This window comes from Sarcophilus harrisii, chromosome 5 (assembly GCF_902635505.1).
Source record: "Sarcophilus harrisii chromosome 5, mSarHar1.11, whole genome shotgun sequence".
Lineage (NCBI taxonomy): Eukaryota > Metazoa > Chordata > Mammalia > Dasyuromorphia > Dasyuridae > Sarcophilus > Sarcophilus harrisii.
The window spans coordinates 187456494-187481412 of NC_045430.1; the positions used below are offsets into that span (position 1 = coordinate 187456494).

Sequence of the window (24919 nt, forward strand, 5' to 3'; positions counted from 1 at the left end):
TTATTTCTACTTCTTGGCTGCCATGACCCCCTTCAAGTTCCAGATAAAATCCCTTTTATCCTATTATAGGCTTATTATAGCCCTTCTCAATCCTCCTTGATGTCTTCCTTCAGAATTATCTCCAGCTTATCTCATACACATGATCATTTGCAATGTTGTCCTTCCAATTTAAATTAAAAATTTTAATGACTGTTTTTGCCTTTTTCTCTCAAAATACAGCAGTGTCTGATGCATTTTAGGAGCTTAATAACTGCCAGTTGACTGACCGGTTCCAGCCATACATACATACAAAAACCTTATTAGTTCTCTACTATTATATTGGCCCAACTTGCTTACTCGCTCCATATTCGGACTCCTTTCTTTCCAGGTCATATAACATTCCCCTTTAATGTTGCTTTTTATATAGTTCTTTTATATAACTTTTGGTTGCTCATATGCTGAAGCCTACTCATATCCAAGAACAAGAAAACATTTATTAAATTGAGTTACTATGAATAATCAATTACATTAAAAAAAGATAATGCAAAGTTACTCATCCAAAGCTTAGAAATAATTTATCATAAGGTAAGTTTAAATTTATCATAAATTAAATTCTGTTGTCTGTCATCCTACTCACAATAATCCTGAATTACTCATAATTTTCTTAAATTTGTGTCATTAGTTGAAAAATATCTAAAACAGAACAGAGACAAATATAATCACTAGCTGAAATGTCCAGAATGACCACAAGAAGGCAACATTTCTCCACATAAATCGGTCCTTGCATTTCAACATGAGATTTCTCTGACACCATTTTCTATATCCCAGAGCAAAATAATTTTTTTCCTCATCAACAACTAAAGAAAAAAATATCCTTTTACTTTAAAAATTAATAAACTGAGACCTAAGGAAATCAAGTGATTTACCCACAGTCACTGAGGAAGAATATTTTTATTACTTTACATAATACATTTAGGCAATGTTAGGCATTAAAAAAAACAACAACAACACCATGCTCTCACTTCTGTTCCCTCTCCTCCACTAACTACCAAGGTTATTTTACAATTAAGCGATTGTTCAGCATACAGGGATGATACATTTTGACATGAATATGTTATAAGAACAAATCAGTATCAATTTTTTTAAATAAAGGGGGAATAAAAGCTTTTTTAGGAGTGAATGTTGAAAACTAGGACCTATAATTAACATTTGAGAAACACAGCATAATGTAATAGAAAGAATTTGGGGTTTGGAGTAAGATGAATTGGCTTTAAATCATGTGTGACTATGGACACATCAGTGTCTCAGTTTTCCCATCTACAAAACAATTAGTTTAGATTAGATGATCACTAAGTTCCTTTCAAAATCTCTATCCATTGAATTTGGCTCTTTTCAACAGCGAGGAGATTCAGGCCAATTCCAATAGACTTGTATTGGAGAGAATCATCTGTATCCAGAGAAAGAATTATTTAGCCTTAATGTGAATCACAGCATAATATAGTGTCTGAGACCGCATTTAAATTAGGGTTTTTCTGACTCCAAGCTCTGCCTTTATAGCCACTACACCACCTGGCTGCTTCATCGAAGGCGCTGTATAAAATAGAGAAGAGGTCAATACTAAAGAAGTTTGCTAGAGGGAAACCTTTAGTGGGTATGAGGACAAACCCAACCTACTTGACCAGAATAAGACACTGTGAACTTCAAAAGGTCTACAAGACTTGAACTTCTGATGGATATCCTAGCAGTGTCCCCCCAAACAACTCACTATCTGTTTGTATCAGGAGGCAAAGACAAGCTAGATATACTGAGGAAAGGGCCCTATAGGGAGCCCAATCTAAGGAGAATTTCAGGAAGTCTACAGAGGGAAAAATGACCTCTACTCATCAGGAGCTTTGAGTTTACCTCTAAGGCTTGAATCTCAGCCCTCAGGACTTTGCTACTTTCTACCTATATAATCTTATGATCCCAGTACTATCTAATAGAGACTTTTTTCCAGTAGCTTGCAAAATAATAACACAAACTCAATTTTTAAGTCTTAATATATTTTTACCATATGATCCAGATCTGCAAAGTTGTCCGTAAGTATTTGCCATCCAATAAGTCTGCAAATCTTCCTCTTTTTTCCTGACACGATGGAAGAGAAATATTAAATTAGAGACAAGTGTGAAGGAGGAAATATCCAAGCAGCAATCCTAGCAATGTGGGGTTCTGAACAAGAACACAAGGAGAATGCCGAAGACAGACGCTTGAAAGCTACCAAACTACCTAGCTAAAGGAAAAGCCTTGACTGTCCTTACTATGATAAATTTTCCTGAGAGGTAGGAAAAAGAAAGATTCCTTGTCTCTTATCTCCCTGAAAATTAGATTTGATGTTGTCTGTACCCTGCCAAGATCAGAATGCAGCATAAACCTTCATATGGTTCCCATTTTCAAATGTGCGGGGAAGAGAAAATATTCTGGAAAGTGACCTTTGCCCAGGCTTTCTTAATGTACAGACAACCTTACAGGAGTACATTGACATGGAAGAACAATCCTGCTTAAGCTCTACTTGGGCTCAATTGAACTGATCAATATTATTCTTTTCTATGAGCTTTGATATAAATTATAGATATTTCACTTAACCAATACATACTAAATACCAGGGATATCTTATTCAGATATTGTACCCCCCCCCCAAAAAAAAAAAGTTACTCTATATTAAAAGCATCCCATGGGGCAACACTCACTCAAAAGCATAGCTCATAAACCACATATTTATTTTTACTAGCCAGAATACACATTTTAAACAAAAAGACATTAATTAAATAATTTAACCAATAAAGGGACAAGATAAGGTGCCCTATAGATGCATGGAATATAGTTTCTTTTAGGGTAGGATAGCATCACTGGGGAGGTGATGGGCTCAGGAAATATGAATAGAAGGTCGTGAGTGTTGGGAATACTTCTGGCCAAGGAACACGTGTGAAGAGGCATTTGTACACACACACACACACACACACACACACACACACAAATATGTGTGGCCAGGAAAACTTCCACATTCCCTGCATTAGAGGGCTGCTAAGGTATTCTAGTGATGTTTTTATGCAGATTTATGCTGGGTATTTCATGTCCACTAGACTCATAGTCATTATTCTCTCTGCTACCATCTCCTACAACTAGATTTTAAAGGCCATGTAAAAGACTCTTGGTTTCCACCTGTTAAGCTACCATCTTCTACAATTGAGAGCCATGTAATGAGTTTTTGGTTCTCATCTCTTAGGTATTCTATCATAACGTGACATCTGTTCTTTTAACGACTTGTGTCTGGAGTTAAGTAAAGTCCAAGACAATTATTTGACTTTTAGAAAGTTTAGAAATTCCTTGTAACTCTTAATTTAAAGTTTAATGGGGATTTTGTGTCCCAAACTAATTTCAGGGTTCTGTTTTTTAAAAAATCAGAAGTATATGCAAAGTAGGGCCATACCACTGAGAAGATCCTCAATTAATATGCAAATGAAATTAAGTGCTAATTATATATATTATATATAATTATATTCTATATAATTAATAAATCAAGAACAAATGCTAATTAAAGCCATCTCCTCTACCTTCCTGGTCTATATTTGTGCCTTTATATCTCAGTGTGTAATTATAATTACATTCACACATATCTGCCAACAAAACAACCCTTTGACTTTGGGCTTTATTTTAGTCAAGACACACCCATCTTTCTGAAAATAAATTAAATATAAATTAAATAAATGAAAAGAAATAAATGTTCATGGTTTGAGCCTTATCAGTCCAAATACCTGAAAAAGAAATTTCCAACCAGAGGCGGACAAGGTTGTTGAATAGCATATTTTCCAAATTATTTGGACCAATGAACCAGAGAAGTGAAAATTCTCTCCAAAACACTGAGAACTTTCAGTCAGGAGGAAGACTTGGACACAAGGATTACATTATGAATCTGGTAAAATTGGTCTTTGATTGTCTCAGATTTTCTGTTCTATTCTCTTTTCCTTGGTGCCATCCATTTCTCTCAGGCACTCAGTGTACTTCCTCCTTCTGCTTTTAAATGTCTTTTCTAAAAAAAATGATCCAAAATTTCTACAGCTTAGATATACATGATGGGTGGGGTTGAAAATACTAGTCCTCCTTGGCTCTTTTCAACAATGAGGTGATTCAAGGCAATGCCAATATACTTGTGATGAAAAGTGCCATCTACATCCAGAGAGAATTATAGAGACTGTGAATCAAAACGTAAGTTTTTTCACCTTTTTGTTGTTATTGTTTTTTTCCTTTCTCGTGTTTTTTTTTTCTTACTTTTGTTCTGATGTTGTGCAGCATGACAAATGTGGAAATATTTTTAGAAGAATTGTACAAGTTTAATCTGTATTGGATTACTTTCTATCTAGAGGAAGATGGGGGGAGGGAGAAAATTTGAAACACAAGATTTTGCAAAGGTTAAACTATCTTTGCACATATATGAAAAAATAAAAAGCTATTTTTTAAAAAGAAAGTCTCTAGGTAAAGGGATGGATGGCCAATGGTCAGACTTCAAGAAACCATTCAGAATGAAAGAATATTTCTTGCAATGTGGCTTCCTGGTATTCCTGAAACCATACCACATAAGGCAGTACCCACTGCCTTCTCCAGGAGGGAATGGGGTTAACAGATATTGGAAGCAGCAAAGAGGAAATGTTAATTCCTTCTCCTCCCCTCCAATTTCCTTCAATTATCAAAGAAGCACTAATAGGTCAGATTTAGAAAGACTGAATTCAAATTCTGCCTCAGACAATAGGTGCATGAACCTAAATTACTTTTATCTCCAGCAACTTACTCTGTTTCTAAAGCTACAGGCAAGTTGGGTTGTTTTGATAGAAGTCATAGGTCCTTGTTATCCCAAAATAAGTCATATGGACTCCTATGGCCTGTTAACTGACATAAATCCCCTACTTGGTTTATGGATATTCCTAAGAATATAGTGATATAAGCTTTGAACACAGACCAGTCCTAGAATAACCCTAATATTGTAAAGCATGTACTACTCTCATATTATAGGATTGCAACAGTACAGGAAAAGAAACATACTCTACATCAGTAGTATCAAACCTGGAGACTACTTAACCATACATAAGGATCCCTGTGCCATAATCTGATTTAGAAAACCATATATTACCCATTATCTATGCTCTATTTTGACTTTCTTTATTTTGTTAAATATTCCCCAATTAAAATTTAATTTGGTTCCTGAGGAAGAGACGAGGGCAAAAATGTAGTAGACTTGACATTTGGTCCTACAAGACCATATATATCCAAAGGACATGCTCTGACCAGCAAGATGGTAAGCCTATACTCACCAATAGTCAAGTATTTTAAGTTCACAGAAATAGTTATGAGATGCACAAAAGTATGTAATTTGATAGAGTAGGGAAAAGTCCAGCTGTGAATCTGGCATCTCTTAATAGGGCAATGTCCCCAAATGCAGATCTGACCTTTTGGTCAGTTTTACTGTTTTGCAAAATGTAATATTAACAGAAGATTTGGGAGGTAGATAAGGTTTGGGAGGTAAGATAGCAGATTAGAGGCAACCATTGAAAGTCTCCCAACATTGCCCTCCAAACAACTTTAAAATAACACCTCAAATCAAATTTTGCAACAGCAGAGACAACAAAAAGTCAGGACGAGCTATTTTTCCAACCTAAGAATTAAACTTAAGAGATTGGCAGGTTTGTGACACCAGGGTAAAAGCCTACTTCAGAACCTCTTAGCCTAGAGATAGTGAGGGGGCCATGCAACTGGTTGGAAAGAGAATACAAGGGTTCCTTTGTTGGGTACAGTTGGCACCAGTTAGTAACTCTATTGTCCATATAAAGTTCCAAAGCAGAGAAGAAAGAACACAGGAGGTTAGTCAGAAGGGAGTAGTAGCCTTGGTCACAAATTCCAAGGCAAAGACAACACCACATTTGTGGCTGAAGGAGACTAGCGTCTCTTCCTGAACCAAAATTCTGACCAGGAGATCAGAAATCATACCTCCCCTGAAATCACACCACCCAAAACTTTCAAACCCTCAGAACTAGCTTTGAAAACAAAAGCATGGAAAAAGTTTGGAACACTGCTTCTCCACCCCGAGGTGAGTAGAGACCAATTTTAACATAAAGTCAAAAGCCAACAAATAAGCTGAAAGATGAGCAAACCAGAAAAAAAGAAATTTGACTATAAAAATATAGTGACAAGGAAAATCAAGACAAACTTAGAAGAAGACAACACTAAAAACCTAACACTAAAAACACTAAAAAGCCTGGGGGGGGGGGGGGGGGGAAGGGGGAGAGAATGCTAATTGGATCGAAGAGCAACAAGAATTTCTGGAAGACTGAAAGAGATAAGAATAATAGAGTAAAGATTGGGAAAAGAAATGAAAGTGATGCAAGAAAATTATAAAAAGAGAATTAACGATTTGGTTAAAAATGCAAAAAGAAAAACCTGAAGAAAATAACATCTTCAAAAACAGATTTGATCTAATGGTTTAAAGGAAAAAAGCACAAAAATTCACTGATGAAAAGAATTCCTTATAAAGCAGAATAGTGAATATGGAAAAGGAAGTATAAAAATTCACTGAAGAAAAATAATTTTTTAAAAAACAGAATTGGTCAAATAAAAAAAGATAAGCTCACTGAAAAAAAAATTCCTTAAAAGTTAAAATTGGGCAAGTAGAAGATAATTCCATAAGACATCAAGAAACAATTAAAACAAATTTGGAAAGATTAAAACAAAAAGAAGAAAATGTGAAATATATCATTGGAAAAACAAGATACTTGGAAAATAGATGGAGAGATAATTTAAGAATTAATGGAAATTAGGAAAAAAAACTTAATATGCAAGTATTAAATACCTCAAAAGTTGATGAAAAGGGCAAATCATATTTTAATTGTTATAATTTCTCCAAAAATAACCAACTTGCCCTTTAAGCTTTTATATCTAATCTACCATTCATTTGTTCTTTCTTTCCCAGAAAATTTTCCCTTATTTTAATATGTCATTTTTTTTTCATGAAGGTAAAACTAATTGTTTAGACTTCTTTAAATTTAAACTTTCAATGGTATAAAAAAAATTATTGTGATATTGATGAATGTTATTTGTTTAAGAAATTTGTAGTGATTTGGAAGTTACTAAATGTCATATCTATTTCACTGTACTAAAATAGCATCTGGCCATCAGATCTATTTATTTAAAGTATTGTACGGTATGTGGAAGTCTACATGCAACATTATGGTTGAAGAATTATTGTGTTATAATAAGTGGAAGCATCAGTATAATTCTGTTTATTGTTAAGTCATCTCCAACTCTTCTTCACCCAATTTAAAGTTTTCATGGAAGAGATATTGGAGTGTTATATCTTTCTCTCCATCTCATTTTACAAATGAGTAACTGAAGCAAACAGGATTATTGAGTGACTTGCCCAGGCTCACACAGCAGGTAAAATCTGAGGCCAGATTTGAAATTGGGAGGATGAGTTTTTCTAACTCTAGGCTCAACATTCTATCCCATGTCACCTACCTGCTTATAGTTCTATATTTAGGAGCCATTTTGACCTCTTACCATATGGAGAAAAATCTTCTTCCAAGTATGTATTTTTTCCCAAGAAATTATTTTTAATATTATTTCAAAATACATGCAAAGATAATTTTCAGCATTTACCCTTGCTAGAACTTGTGTTCCAAATTTTTTTCCCTCTCCTTTCCCCAATCCCTCCCTTGGACAGCAGATGGTGCAAAATATGTTAAACATGTGCACTTCTTCTATACATGTTTCACATTTGTCATGCTGCACAAGAAAAAAAACCAGATCAAAAAGGAAAAAAAAAAAAAAGAAAGAAAAAGGGCAGGCAAACAACAATAAAAAGTTCTATGTTGTGATCCACATTCAGTCCTCATAGCCTTCTTTCTAGATGTGAATGTGCGTATATATTTTTCTCTTTTTTTATTATAACTTTTTATTGACAGTACATATGCCTGGGTAATTTTTTACATTATCCCTTGCACTCACTTCTGTTCTGACTTTTCCCTCCCCTCCCTCCACCCCCTCTCCTAGATAGCAGGCAGTCTTATACATGTTAAATATGTTATAGTATATCCTAGATACAATATATGTGTGCAGAACCAAACAGTTCTCTTGTTGCACAGGAAGAATTGGATTCAGAAGGTAAAAATAGCCTGGGAAGAAAACAGAAATGCAAACAGTTTACACTCATTTCCCAGTGTTCTTTCTCTGGGTGTAGCTGCTTCTGTCCATTATAGATAATTGGAACTGAGTTAGATCTTCTCTTTGTCGAAGATATCCACTTCCATCAGAATGAGTATGTATTATTCTTAAGGAAATCTGCTTAACTATGTTTTTAAACGACCTGCCTCTCATACTTAATTGTAATTTTTGATAAAGTTGTTTAAGTCAAAGTTATAAGGTGTTTGAACTCTATACAATAGATAGAATGGAATTAAGAAAATGCTCATTGCTACCACTTTCCAATACATATATATGTGTGTGTGTATATATGTATATATTATATATATATGTATACATACACATATAGATACACACACACACACTTTAAAGATGGTCAGAAATAAATCAATACAAGCAAAAAAAATTATTGAATTACCTGAAAGCCATAACAACAACAACAGGTTAGGCATAATATTTCAAAAACTATCAAGGAAAACTGCTTGAATATCTTAAATCCAGGAGGGTAAAATAGAAATTGAAAGACTCTACCAATCACCTCTTAAATGATCCAAATGATCCAAAAATGAAAACTCCCATGAAGACCCTACATTTGAATGCATACCGAGGCAGATTCCACCAGCTTTCCCTCTGGCATGACTGATCGGTTTATTCGGGCAATGCGCTCCAAAGTAGCCACAGCAGCCTGGGTGTTCCCAGTAGAGACATTAAATCGAGCTGATTCAGGAATGAACTGTCGATAGACATGTTGTAATGAGAAAAGGTCATCATCCAACTTCCATCTGTTTTACATCATAAGAAATAGGACTGTTTTCCTCATCTAGAATGAACTTTCTCTTTCAAATCACTAAAGCGTCTTTTGTGGATCTTTTCCATTGAGAAGTTTCCTGATACAGGAGAATAATAACAGCTAGAGAAAGGCATATAGGAGGGCAAATCAAATTTCCAGATGGCATAAGCCTGGCAGGGATAACTATTACATTAAACAATAGCAGTAAGCTTTATTGAATATGACCTCAATAGGCTGTAATGTTGGGCTAAAGCCAGAAAGATAAACTGCAATGAAAATAAACAATTTTGGGTTTTAAACAATTTGGGTTTTAAAAATTCAATTGTGCAAGCCGAGGACTGAGGATATCTGGCTTGGGATCAGCTCATATGTAGAACTATCTGGAATTCACTCAACAGAAAGCTCATTATGAATCAACATCATGGTGTGGCCATTACAAAGAGTTAACGATATTTTAGACTGATTAGCACACACCTAGTATCCCAGTCATGGGAAATGATAGTCCCTTTGTGCTTGGCACGTATTACATCACATCTGGAGTGCAAGTTCAAATTTTGGCCCTACATTTTCAGCACTAATGAGCTATTCATTCCTCTTACATCAAAGTAAGGTGAGAAAGATGCTTGCAAGTTTAGAAACCATGTCATATGAAGAATGGCTGAAGGAACCGGTGATGTAAGGATGTTTCAGGTATGTTTATTTTTCTAAACAGTGAAAATTATTTTAAAAATCAATATTCACATTTATAATTATTACTTTTGAAAATGAATCTAAATATATAAAAATAGTCATATCAATTAATCTGTTATTCCAGTTTCTTTCCACTTTCTTCAGCCATTTTTTCCTTCTAAACAGTGTAGACACTATCCAGTTTTAGCTTCCTGTACTTCACATTATTTTACAGATTTTTCCACACCAATTGATTTATCTCATTTTTGTTGTCTCATTTGTATTCTTGTATTTTATTACCTCAATGTCACAATTTATTGAGCCACTTATTTAAATTGATTCAAAGTTGTTTTTTAATGACAAACAATGCTGCTAAAAACATCTTCAAACAGATGACTTTTTTTCTCATTGACTTTGAAAAAAGAAGGCTTGAAGGAGAACGACTTAAAATATTTTTTTAAATTTATCTCATATAGAAGGATAATGCTTTTCCTCATATTTTATTGGGGGAAAATGAGTTCTTTAGTCGAGTTCCCTTTTTCCCCTTCCTCCTCACCTTATGTCACTCAGATGCTTTCTGACACTATCTTATCCCTTACCTCCAAGGCCAACCCCTCTGCATGCACAAGGGATCCCATTCCATCCTGTCTGCTCTACCCAATTACTCCTCCCATCCTTCATCATCATTCCTATTTAACTTCAATCTCTCTCTGTCTACCGGCTACTTCCCCACAGACATTGCCATATATCCTCCATCCTCAAAAAAAACCTCTAAATCCATTCATCCCCATTTACTATCATGCCATATCTTTCATGCCTTTGGTTACTGAACTTTTTAAATAACATTTTATTTTTTCCACAATTACAAATTCAACATTTTTTTTAATATTTTAATTTGAGTTTCAAATTCTATTCCTCCCTCTCTCCCTTCCCTCACTCTCCCTAAGACAATAAGTAATCACATATAGGCTATAAAAGTGAAATCGTGTAGAACATTTCCATATTAATCATTTTGTACAAGAAGACTCAAATAAAAGAAAAAGAATGAAAGAAAGAAAGTGAAAAATAGCATACTTCAGTCTGTATTCAAACAATATCAGTCTTTGCTCAGGAGATGGACTATATTTCATCATTAGTCCTTTGGGATTGTCTTGGATCATTGTATTGCTGAGAATTGTTGCTAAACTTTCTAAGAAGGTTGTGAATAAGAGAAGCCTCTATGTTCTTTCCTTTCAATCCATCTTAATTCTCTCCAGCCTGGATTTCCACCTCATTTTTTTTTTAACTAAATCTATTCTCCCCAAAGTTATCAACGGTCTCTTAACTGCAAAACCCAGTGGCTATCTTGATACTTCTTGACCTGACTGTAGCTTTTGACAATCATCCACTTCCTGATAATAGTCTTCTCTAGATTTCCATAACATTATCTTCCTGGTTTTCCATCTACTTATCTGACCACTGTCAAGCCTCCTTTTACTGGATCTTCATCATGAATGTTAACAATGCATTTCACTATTTCTTGGTAATCTTATCAGATTCCAAGAATCCCATTATCTCAAATCTACCTGTTCAGACTTAACTCTTTCTGCTGACCTTCAGTCTCATGTCTCCAACTGCCTATCAGAAATCTCTAACTGGATGTTCTGTAGATGTCAAATTCAACATGTTTAAAACAGAATTCATAATCCTTCCCTCCAAACCCTACTTCCTACCAAATTTTTTTCATTACTACCAAAGGCACCATCATCTTTCCAGTCCCCCAGGCTTGCAATCTAGGAATCATTCTAATGTCTTCGTTACCTCTCAAACCCTCATATCCCATTGGTTGTCAATTCCCATCAACTTTTCCTTTGTAGCATCTCTCAAATATGCTCCCTTCTCTTTTTGATATTGTTTCCTCCATGGTATACATCTCCCTCATCTCCTCATATTTAGACTATTGTAATATCCTTCTAGTTAATCTTTATGCCACATATTACACATTCCAATCTACCCTCCACTCATATACCAAAGTAATTTTCCTAAAATGCTTCTCCCCCCCACCTCCAATTTAATTAACTCCAGTGTCTCCCTCTCAATTATTGACAGAATTTCAAACACAAAATCTTGAGTTTGATGATCAAAGCCCTTCTATGTTTCCACTCTTCTTATACATAATTACATCCTATTTATATAATCTTTCATCCAGTGACGTTAGCATCTTTATCATTCCTCAAACAAAACATTCCATTTCCTTACTCCAAGCATTTTTATTGACTGTCCTTCATGCACAAAATTCTCTCTTATCTCCATCTTGTGACCTCTATAACTTCAAGTCCCAACTAAAATCTCATCTTCTGGAAAAAGCCTTTTGCAATTTTTCCATTCTAGATCATTCTTTTGGAACTCGCTTTCTTCATCTGTGAGATGAAAGACTTGAACTAGATGACTTCTCAGCCTCCTTTTAGTTTTAACTCTATGGTTATCTCTTTTAACTAAATCTTCATAGTCAAGAAATGTGGATAATAAGTGCAAAGCTGAGATTTATTAGAAAGGTGCTAGAACAAGTTATAGCTAATTAGAGAAGACTTCTAAGGGAAACAATATTGAATCCTAACTTAAAGGAGGCAGTAGATATGAAAGAACAGGAGAAAAAGCATAGCAGTTTAGGTATTAGTGAGGGATAGTAAAGCATGAGCAAAGTTAAGAATGAGAAATGTGTGTGAGGATAATAAAGTAGCTGGTCTGATAACAGCAGTGACCTACACATACACTCTCACCTTGAAGGCCAGAATGAGTATGATGCCAGGAATAGAGGCAATGCGAATAAGCCAGCGCCAGCCAATGGTTGGATTGACCACTGATGCCAACCCGATGATTAGCAGAGAGCCAGCAAGCCAGAAAACCTAATTGATGATGAAAAATAAAAAAGGTTAAAGACAACAGAAATCAATGGTGTTTAATTAATTATAGCATTTCTTTCTCAAAGATCTGAAAATTTTATCAACATAAGAAATCCAATTATCAGTGATGTCCGTGGCAGGTTTGAGATTCTGTCTCAAACTATTTGTCGATAGTAATCAACAGCATGATAATCTGACATACTGGACAGAGGAATCGGGAGATCTAGGTCATGATCTGATATTCTGCCATTGAATTATTCTGCCATTTTGTCTATCAGGTGGACTTCTTGAATCTCAATTTCCTCATCCATCACAATGTAGCATTTTCACTCTTTTTGTTGTTGTTTGTTTGCATTTTGTTTTCTTTCTCAAATTTTTCCTTTTTGATTTGATTTTTCTTGTGCAGCAAGATAATTGTATAAATACGTATACATATATTGGATTCAACATACATTTTAACATGTTTAACATATATTGGATTATTTGCCATATAGAGGAGGGGATGGGGGGAAGGAGAGGAAAATTTAAAATGCAAGGTTTTGCAAGAGTCAATGTTGAAAAATTATTCATGCATATGTTTTGAAAATAAAAAGCCTTAATAATAAATAAATAAAAAAAATTTCCTCATCCAAACAATCTAAGGTTTCATTCTCTTCCCATTGCAAACCCTCTATGAGTTGAGAAATAGGTTTTGAGAGTTGCTTTGACCAAAAAAATTCCATCATCCTGTGGCCAATCTGTCAAGAAACATTTGTAAATTTAAGTAATGACAAACTCAATCATATGGCCCACACTTGAGGCCTTTCTAACCTTATTAGTGCCTGTCAGATCTTATATCTGTGGGCACCATCTTAAAGGAAATCTGATGTAACCCTCCAAATCAAATGAGGTTGAGGCATCAGAGGAAAACTAGAAAATAGAAGAATCAGTTCTAGCCCTCTGTAGCTCAAGGCAGATGAGATGGTGAGAGATCACAAAGGATGCTGAGAAAATAAAATTACATTGTAGATAAGAAAGTACTTGGCAGGGGGTGGAGTATAGAATAAAAATCTATGTAGGCATACTAATGCTTTGCTGGTGGAGCTATAAGCTATAAGGAATTCTAAAAATTCCTTCTTTTAAAAACACTTATACATTATGGACAAAGAAGAACTAAAGAACATTATGAAATGCACAATGGATAATTTTGATTACATTAAATTAAAAAGATTTTGCACAAACAAAACCAACTCAGCCAAGATTAGAAGAGAAACAGAAAGCTGGGGGTAGGGGGGAATTTACATCCAGTGTTTCTGATAAAGCTCTTGTTTCTAAAATATATAGAGAATTGACTCAAAAATATAAGAATATAAGTCATTCCCCAATTGATAAATTATCAAAGGATATGAAGAATTTTATTTATTATTGAAGTTTTTATTTTCACAACATATGCAAAGATAATTTTTCAACATTGACCCTTGAAAAACCTTGTGTTCCAGTTTTCTCCCTTTCCTCCCACCCCTTCCTCTAGATGGCAAGTAATCCAATATATTAAACATCTTAAAATATGTTCAATCCAATATAAGCATACATATTTATACAATTATCATAATGTACAAGAAAAAGCAGATCAAAAAGGAAAAAATGAGAAAGAAAATAAAATTCAAGCAAACTACAACAAAAAGAGTGAAAATGCTATGTTGTGATCCACCCTCTGTTCCCACAGTCTTCTCTCTGGGTTCAGATGGCTCTCATCATCACAGGATGATTGGAACTGGTCTGAATCATCTCATTGTTGGAAAGAGCCATGTCCATCAAAATTGATCGTGGTATAGTCTTGTTGCCATGTATAATGATCTCCGGGTTCTGCTCATTTCACTTTGCATCAGTTCATGTAAGTCTTTCCAGGCTTCTCTGAAATGATCCTGCTGATCGTTTTTTACAGAAGAATAACATTCCATAACATTCATATACCACAATTTATTCAGCCATTCTCCAACTGATGGGCATCCACTCAGTTTCCAGTTTCTTGCCGCTACCAAAAAGGCTGCCACAAATCCCTCCCCCTTTTTTTTTTTGCACATGTGAGTCCCTTTCCCTCCTTGAAGATCTCTTTAGGATATAAGCCCAGTAGAAATACTGCTGGATCAAAGAGTATGCACAACTTGATAACCCTTTGAAATGACAATTTTCAAATGAAGAAATTAAAGTCATTTCTTTTTTATTATTTTTATTTTCACTATAGCTTTTTATTACAAAACATATGCACAGGTAATTTTTCAACATTGATCCATTGACCCATTGGTTCAACATTGAACCTTCTGTTCAAACTTTTCCCCTTCTTCTCCCAATCCCCTCCCCTAGATGGTAGTCCAATACAAGTCATTTCTAGTCATATGATAAAAAGCTCTAAATCACTATTGATCAGAGAAATATAAATTAAGACAACCCTAAGGGACTACTTCACACCTCTCAGATTAACTAAGATGATAGAAAAAGATAATGATAAATGTTTGAGGGGATGTGACAAAACTGGAACACTATTGCATTGTTGGTGAAGTTGTGAATTGGTTCAACCACTTTGGAGAACAATTTGGATCAATGCCCAATGGGCTATCAAGCTATGCCTACTCTTTGATCCAGTAGTATCTCTAATGGGTCCATATCTCAAAGAGATTGTTTAAAAGAGAACCCACATGTGCAAAAATGTTTATAGCAACTCTTTTTGTAGCAGCAAGGAACTGGACATTGAGTAGATGACCATTAGTTGAGGGAAGGACTGAATAAGTTATGGTGTATGAATGTTATGGAATATTATTATTCTATCAGAACTGATGAGCAGGCTGATTTCAGAAAACCCTGAAGAGGCTTACATGAACTGATGCTAAGTGAAGTGAATTTAATCAAGAGAACATTGTACATGGCAACAAGATTATGTGATGATCAACTGTGATGGATTTGGATCTTTTCAACAATGAGGTGATTCAAGGCAATTCCAAAGATTTGTGATAGAAAGAACCATCTATAACCAGAAAGAGAATTATGGATATGGAATGTGGATCAAAGCATAACATTTCCACCTTTTGTTATTGTTTGCTTTGGTTTTTTCTCATTTTTTTCTTTCACTGTTTGATCTGATTTTTCTTGTGCAACATGATGAATATGGAAATATGTTTAGAGGAATTGTGCATGTTTAACTTATATTGAATTGCTTTGCTCTCTATGGGAAGGGATAGGAAAAAGGAGGGAAAAAAATTTGGAACATTTTACAAAGATAAATGTTGAAAACTATCTTTTCACATATTTAGAAAAATAAAAAGTTATAAAAATGTAAAAAAAAATTAATTAAAAAAACATTTATACAGCATCTAGATATCAGATGCTATTCTAGGTGCTTTACAATTATCTTTTTTTGCTCCTTACAACAACCCTGGAAGGTAGCTGCTACTATTGTCCCCATTTTACACATAAAGAAACTAAGGCATACAAAAATCAAATGACTTATTCAGTATCACACAATTGATAAGTATCTGTGGCTGGATTTAAACTCAGGTTTTCCTGACTCCAAAACTTTCCACTGTGCCTTCTAACAGCCTCAAAGATTCTAAGATTCCCTTCCTTTATATTCTATATACATACTTACTTGCATCTCTCCTCCTCTGTTAAAATTTCAGTTTCATGAAGACCATGTTTTTGTCTTTCTTTATATTCCCAGCATTTAGCACAGTGCTGGGCACATAGTAAGAGGTGACAAAAGCTTACTGACTAAAAAAAAAAAAAAAAATAGAACTATGCTTTTTTTTTTAAATGACAAAACTGTGTATGTCTTTTGATCCAGCCATACCACTAATGGGTATATACTCCAAATGCAAAGAAATCTCTTATATTCAGGAATAATTACAGTGGCACTTTTATTTTAGAAGTAAAAAAAAAAACATTCCCCCAAAAAACTTCTAGAAACAAAGTGGGTGCACATTGACTAGGGGGCTGCCAAAGAAAGTGTAGCATATAAATGGTTTAGAATGTGTTTCATGAAATGGTGAAGAGGAAGAATTCAGAGAAGTCTAAGAAGAATTGACTGAACTGAGTAAATAGAAACAAAAATACAAAGTGGATAATGGCTACAATAATGAAAAGGAAAACAATATTTTTAAAAATCAAAACAAAGAAGTTCAATGACCAATTATGATTCCAGAAGATTTAAAATAGTTCTTCTTTTCAATAGAGAGGAGATAAGCTATGAATACAGAATGAGGCATACACTGTCAAATATAGTCATTGAGTCAATCTGCTTTGCTTAACTGTATTTCTACATTACAAAGGGAGATGGGATGTATTTGTGGGAATAGAATGTTGAGAAATGATATTAATACAGAAAAAATAGGAAAATAAGTAAAATTTTAGTTTAATAGACACATTGTCATAGAAATAGTATGAATCAAATTTTAAAATTCATTAGTCAGCTAGAAAATAACTTCCATGATTAGCATAATATAATTTATGTTGAATAGTAATTATTTCTCATTTCTTCTCCAACCATATTTTTCTTTGGCAAGTTTAAGATAAAAAAATCAAACTTTTGATTTTAATTTGTATTTAAAATATGTCAGTTGTTCCTTGACCAAATAAAGCATTTCTATGACTTAAAAAACAAGAATGCTATGCCAGTCACTTTTCACTTTATGTAAGCAGTTTATATATCTCTTTACTTTATATCAAAGGATCTATGCTTGAGGTATGGACTGGGCTAGATGGTCTCTGAAGTTCTTTGTTAAGATGATAAAATCCCACAATTATGTGATGTAAATTTTAAAAAACTTATTAAGCACTTACTGTACACCTAACCAAGCACTGAGCTAAGCACAGAGCATACAAAGACAAAATTGTAACAGTCCCCACTCAAGCAGGTGTTTCCTGTCTTCAATCTCCACAGAATTTCTACTTAACCTTACCTGAGATAAGGGTAGCATATAACCTCTGTATTTTGTAGGCAAAAATTCTGTTTTTATGATGAGTCTAAAAAGAGAAAATTAAAAGGAAGATTTTGTATTCATCAAATTCTGATTTTTTACATTTTTCTACAAATGAAGCTACAAAACCCCAGAGAAATCAAAACATACATAACATAGCAAAATTGTTGCTATATCCATATATAAATTGTTAATATATCAATAATTGTCACATGTCATAATACTATTATGTAGAGTAGAGAAGTAAAATTTCTCAAGTCAAGCAATCTACTTCTTGATAACTTTTGTTCTCAATGTTATTGTTCAATTTAAAGACTCAACTTCAATGTTATTGATAAACAAGGATGATATTATTAAAAACAAACTCATTACCTTACATTTATATAACAATATTGTGAGACACATAAGATAGATATACTTATTTAAAGAATGAGGAAATAGAAAAGTCAAGATTTCCCTGATTGTTCAAAGCCACACAGCTAGTAAAAAGGGAAAGATGGGAAAAGTACTCAAGTCTAATCTCCAGTCCAGGCTATAAGCATCATGTTGTAATAATGAGTAATAATAGCATAATAGAACTTGAAACAGAAGTGTGATGGTGTATATTTAACAACTAAATCTCTGAAAACACACAATACACTTAGATTTAATTGCACTATTAATGATTTCTCCACTATCTAATTGAGTCCAGAGAATCAATAAAACAATAAATCAAGTCCTGCTTTGTATCATTTACCAATTTGCAAGGTGTAAAATGCACACACTCAAAATGTGACATTTGGCTCTGAAGAGCTAGTAGCAGCTGGAACTAGCAAACCATGAGCTTAAGGATTGCAAAATACTTTACAAATATTATTGTATCCATATAACAACCTTGGGAGGTATGTGTTATTATTACCTCCACTTTACAGAAGAGGAAACTGAGGCAGACAAAAAGTTATTTACCCAGAATCACATAATTAGTAAGTTATGATGCCAAATGTGAATTCAAGCTTTCCCGACTCTGGATCTGACACTCTATTAGAGTGACACTCTGATACTGTATTATTTATCGTATAGACATTGCCTTTTGAAAATATTTGCCAATCCTGATTCTTTGATATGAAATATAACATTTATGGAGTTCAAATAGATTAGCAACTGTCCAGATAGTTTACTTAAAGGGAATTTAGGAGGAGCCACACTGGAATGGGCAGTTGATTTGATAGAGACAAAGAATTCATAAGTTCAAGGAATGACTATCTAGAGAAGAGGAAAACAGGGTACACTTGAGATTGGCAAGAATGCACCATTTGTCATCAGGAAAGACCCTAATCCCTGTATCTGTGGGTCAATCATATATAGCACCTCCTCTAATGATGGTGGGACAGTTTTTCAAGAAGGTCAGAGCTTGTGATGTTCAGACCACTTAAATATAGTCTAAGCTACATTTCTTTTAGGAGAATTACTCTCTTCTGCTACATGGTTATGGGCCATTATCATTAATTTTTCCTTTTTTAAAAAAGGGAATTTGAAATCTGCAAAACAAAATTTGAAAAACAAAAAAATTTGAAATCTGCAACTAAAAAAATTCAAGGCAGAATCAATCACCTTGGTCATTACTGAGAATCATTAACACTAGTATGTTTACAAATGGACATTTTACCTGATGTGGTAAAAGTAAAATATTTACCCTTGTGCGTGTCCTGATACACCACAGCCCACCATAGTCCGCAGAAAGACAAACCAGATGTATGATGGAGAAAAAGAGGTCAAGAGAGAAAAATATGCCCCCCAGAGGAAAGAGATCAGCAAAATCTGAAGGCAAAACATAAAGAAACAAACAAAAAAATTATTAGTAGACTTGATTCAGATGTAAAAATTCATTTCCTGACTGTATATAGAATGTTTAACATCTGGATGTTTTCAGAGAAGCAGGGATTTGGTGTAGAAATTTCCATTGGAAAGGACCCCAGAGAACTCTAGTTTAACTGTCTTTTTACACATGAGGAATTGAACTATAAAAGTGAAATGATTCACCAGAGACAAGTGACATGATCCATCATCACCGAACAAATTAATTGTAGATCCAAAGCTAAAATCCAGAACACCTCTTTCTCCCAGTCTCTCTTCATTAAATCTGTCCAGCCTCTAATATCTTTGCGGATCAAATAATGATGGTAACACTTCTTAATTCAGTATAATCACAATTTCATCACACTCCAGCTAAGCATTATGTAGTTACTTCTCCCATAGATGATCATAAACTCTTAACCTTTTTATTAACAATCTTTATTAATTGCTGTGGGGAAAAAATTTCCATTTTCTGGCAGCCTTCCTATGTTCCAAGAACATAAGCTTGACTTTCTGGTACTTGGATACCAGTCACATAATCCATTATCAACTTTATATTCTGATTCTTTTAGAAAACTGTCAGAGCTTATACTCTACAAGTAAAGTTAGCAAGAACCCAGAGTTTTCATAAAGTATTACTAACTACATAATATTGTGAGTTTTTAAAGGTTTGGGCAAGTATAGCACAAACTAGAGTTTGTGGACCTAGTAAGGTCCCAATGTTGAATGGGGAGAGATTTATTACCAACAATATGACTTACAGGTTATAAATTCTTTAGCTATGGTCATCCTCAAAATACATTTTAAGAAATACAAAATAGCCCTCTGCACTGTTCAGTAGAAAACTCTTTCTACTTCTGTGCAGTGCTGAAAGAAGGACAGAGTATGCAAAAATCACATTATTTTTAATCCATCTACAAAAAGTAATACAACTGCTGGCAATCAAAATGTGAAATCTTTGTCCAGTGACTCCTTTGTTGGAGGAAATAAACCACATTCATTTTACAATCTTACTAAAAATGAAATTAAGGAAACAATAAGAAGTTGCACATAGATGGAAGGATTATCCAAGGTCTTCCACAAAGAGACAAATAAAGGAGTTGTTGCATTCAATATTTGGTCATCTTGTATTATAGAGCTTAAGATAAATGTAAGCCAAAATATTACCATGAAGATAATTGAAACTTATGTGCCAATACCTGTTTAAGAAAATAAGGAAGCAGAGAAATACTACAGGAAACTTCACAAAGTCCTCCCAATCTTGATATTCTTGGACTTCATTGCAAAGATGGGCAGCCAAGGAATGGTAAAAAATAAGTTGGAAAATATTCTTCAAGATTAAATAAGGAAAGAAGTTAAAAGTTTATAAATTATTTAAAAGTCTCACAAGCATATCACCAATATTTTCTCTAAGAAGAGTTTGAAGATACTTGTCATAAGCACTGAATACCATGACGCTGAAATAGATCAAGTCCTAATAAAGAAGAGACAACTGATTACCACATGGGAGCCATTTTTGAATTACTTTATCTGTGTATAATCAGATCCTAGATGAGTTAGAGAAAAGATTGAAATCATTATTAATTTGTGGGGGGGAAAGGAGAAAAAATACAAAAAGATGATGACAGCTGCAATCTGATTTATTCAAACAAGTTACTAATTCAGAAAATGGGAAACAGACAAATGTAAAGATATTGATTCCTCAATGTCAATCCCCTTGCCAAACAAAAACTGCTACCAAGAAAGAATAACACTATATTACAGTGTAAATTCAAATAGATGTTCTGTTATTTTTGAAATTATAGCTCAGTACTTCTTTTCTTACTGTTTTATTGAATGAATTACTCCATTTCTTCCAAGGGATTCTTGTCCAAGTGGTATATATGTAGTGATCACCTAAATTAAATTCACCCATTCATCTTCACTTAATTCCACTGACACCAAAGATATTGATACTTAATCATTCCATTTCCTGTTTGATCACATCTAGCTTACCTTGATTCATAAATCTTAAATTAAAAGAAATCATTAGAAACTCTCAACCTATAGCTTCTCATCTCGATAAAATTTGTGTGTGAATAGAATTCACTTCTATCAAGAATATTCCTTTTAAATAAAAGGATTTTATTAAAAGTATGGCAAGATATCAAGACGTTGATGGACTGATCACTGGAGATCAGCAATGACTAGAAAATGGAGCCAAATTTTATGGATAATTTTTGTAATAAAATAAAAACAAATCAGATAGGTCTGTATTAGCAAAAGAGGTTGGCCCTTGCATCTTAGTTCCTCCCTAAAGTAGGAGTATGTGACAATTTTCAGATACAAAATGATTTGATAGAAAATTATTTGATTCCATGTCAAGTAATCAGGGAATGCAAAGCTTCAGACTGACATTTCACTGATTTTTTTAAAACAGTATTTTATTTTTCCAAATACATGCAAAGTTAGCTCTCAATATTCACCTTTGCAAAATCTTATCAAGGGTATTCTTTATGAAATATTCTAAAAGATATGATAGAATTTAACAATTTTATGTGGCAGAACAGATTTCTCAGCCACACTTAAATGACTAAGAGGCAAAAAGAATATAGAATTTTCTCTTCATTAAGAAAAAGCATTTGATTATATAGAGCAAAATATAGCCTGTGGGCTTTTCTCCAACAAGGTTTTTATGTACATATTAAGATCTTATAGGATTTCTTATTTGGTAGAATGACAGAAACAATGTTTAAAGGTTCTCTGATTATCAAGATTGAGCTCAAGATAAGACAAGAGGCAGATAGTTCAAGGTATACACTGCCATGGAAGATAGCCTGGACAAAACTGAAATATAAGAGGATTTCTGCTTTACAATATCAAGGCTCTTAACACGCTTTTACTTTAAAATGACATCTTTCATATTGACATCAAACTCTCTTGCTAGAGGGATCACTAGTATTAGAGATACTATAGGGCTCCTTAGTAATCCACAGAGGAAAAAACAAGTAGACAAAAACACATTGTCCAGATTCACAGTTGTCATAACTTCCCATTCAACTGTGTTTTAAGCCAGTAAGACAAATAGTTTGGATAGCCACTGAAGATAAATAATGATCTATGTCCCAAATTGAATAACAGAAAAATGAGAATGGTTTATTGTCAAAAAATGTATAATGTTTTTAATGATCATAGGTCATAACTCAATAGGCTTCCCATCCAACTGTGTTTTAAGCCAGTAAGACAAATAGTTTAGATAGCCAGTGCAGATAAATAATGATCTATGTCCCAAATCGAATAACAGAAAAATGAGAATGGTTTATTGTCAAAAAATGTATAATGTTTTTAATGATCGTAGGTGACCTCTCACACAAAAGTCCACCTTTTTCAATATAAATAATCTAGTGATATTGCTACCATTACAAAACATGGAACACCATGATGTGAAATTGTTAATGACAAAGAGCAAGGGAGGAAAATGTACGATGTGTAACATAAGCTGAAACATATTCCTAATAAAGATTTGTATGCTAGAAAAAGATGAAAAAAATATATAGTTAAACAAAGAAGTCAGGTGATCCAGTAATTGGTAAAAGTAAAAGATAACTTAGTAGCTTTGGTTGTTTGGTCATCTTAAAATACTAAAAAACCTTAGGAAGAAAACATTTAGCATGTTGAATAGGATATCAGTGATGGATTTAAGGACAAAGACAAAAATTTCATGGGATGAGAAACCACAAAGGTTATCCTTTATATCAATGACTGAGATAAAAAGTGTTTTGTGAATCCTAAAATACCAAATTTTAATTTTTACAATAAATTATTATTCTAATCCATGAGAACATGGACACCTCAAAGCATGACAATTCAATAAATGTTCTTTTTGAATACCCAGGCAGCCCCTAGAGAGGCAACATGATATAATGAATAAAAAGTCAACTGTGGAATCAGGATAACTTAAATTCAAGCCCTTTCTCTGACACATATTGGCTATATGATTATGAAGTCACAACCTTATAATGCTACAAGCAATAAAGACTAAAATTGCTAATCTAGCCTCATAAATGGAAATGACATTTTTCCTAGCCCCTCATTTTACAGCTGAGCATCAGTGGAGGGAGTTTCTAGACTAGGAGCTCCTCACTTTAATGTAATCACATGTTTGCATCATATCTCCTTTCCCCTAACTTCCTTCCCCCTTAAAAAATATACTCACTGAGTCTGCAAAGCCCATGACTACCAGGGCAGCAGATTATACAAAAATCAAAGAGAGCAGACTTATAGTTAGAGAGTTTAAAAAAACCAAACAAAAAAACTTTCTTTTAGGAAGAAAAAAAATAGAAGGAAGTTGTTCAGTGAAGGTAAGTTACAAAATTGAACTGGTTGGTGTGAAAATTAAGAGAAACAATTGGATTCCATCTCATGAACACTGAACTTTATCTTGTGTTGCCACATGTAACTAATCTCCATCTTGTTTTTCTGTAAATCATTCATGGAAAATTAATGGTATAAGTCATCTATTGTTTTATAAAATACAGGTGGAAGCAATTAATCAGTACCTCTGAATTCTGGGAAAGTAAATATCTTGAAACTCATGTGTCCCCTCCCAACTCAACCAAAATTCACTCTCTCTCCTTTCCCAACTTTGAAGAATCCATCATATTTCTTCATTTAGAAATCAGATTACCTAAACTTGTATCCTGTTTCACAGTCTGTTAATTCTTTTCTTTTAATGCATAGAATCTGTAATCTAGTGTACTCAAGCCCACTGCCAAGTTAAGGAGGCTTAGTCCTACTTGTTATGCAATTAGAATGCATTGCTTAATAAATAGATATGCTTGGAAGCTCAAACCTTTGTTTCCTCAGATATTTCAATCCGTTTCTTCAGTAATTGCAATTAAGCCACAAAGGTGAGAAAAGGGAAGTTCCAGGAGGGAGACCTGGCAGGGACTATTTAATGTTTCAAACCTATAACAAGCTAAGAATGTAATAGCATATCTCTGAATCACCTCAAAAAATGTTTTACATTCTGGAGAGCAATTTGGAACTAAACCCAATGGGCTATAAAATTGCACACCTTTTGATCCAGCAAAATCACTACTTGGTCTGTATCTCAAACATCATTAAAGAGGGAAAGGACCCATAAGTGCAAAAATATTTACAATAGAGCTTTCTTTGGTGGCAAAGAATTGGAAAACCAAGGTGATGCCCGTCATTTGGGGGATGGCTGAACAAGTTGTGGTTTATGAATGTGATGGAATACTATTGTGCTATATGTAATGATGAGCAGGAAGATTTCCTAAAGTCTGAAAAGATTTACATGAACTAATACAGAGTTAAAGTGAGAAGAACCAGGAGAACATTGTACACAGCAACAGCAGCCTTGTGCAGATGATATACTTGAATAGATTTATTTCTCAGCAATTCAATGACCTAAAACAATTCCAAAAGACTGATAATAGAAAAATGCTCTTCCTATCCAGAAAAAAAATATGGAGAATGAATGCAGATCAAAGCATACATTTCCCCTCTTTCCCCGCCTTCCTCAGGGTTTTCCCCTTTTATTCTGAGTCTTCTTTCACATGATTAATGCAGTATTATGTTTAACATAATTA

The 24919-nt window shown here is 33.9% G+C and overlaps 1 protein-coding gene across 1 annotated transcript in view; it reads right to left on the reverse strand.

The window, feature by feature from the left end:
- Positions 1-24919, reverse strand: part of SVOPL (SVOP like) — a 60787-nt gene that overhangs the window by 31945 nt on the left and 3923 nt on the right. The window contains exons 3-7 of the mRNA XM_031939151.1: positions 19165-19289; positions 17475-17538; positions 12421-12546; positions 8807-8935; positions 2030-2103 (exon numbers count right to left, since the gene is read on the reverse strand). Coding sequence (XP_031795011.1) covers positions 2030-2103; positions 8807-8935; positions 12421-12546; positions 17475-17538; positions 19165-19289 — 518 coding nt within the window. The remainder of the gene's footprint in view (positions 1-2029; positions 2104-8806; positions 8936-12420; positions 12547-17474; positions 17539-19164; positions 19290-24919) is intronic.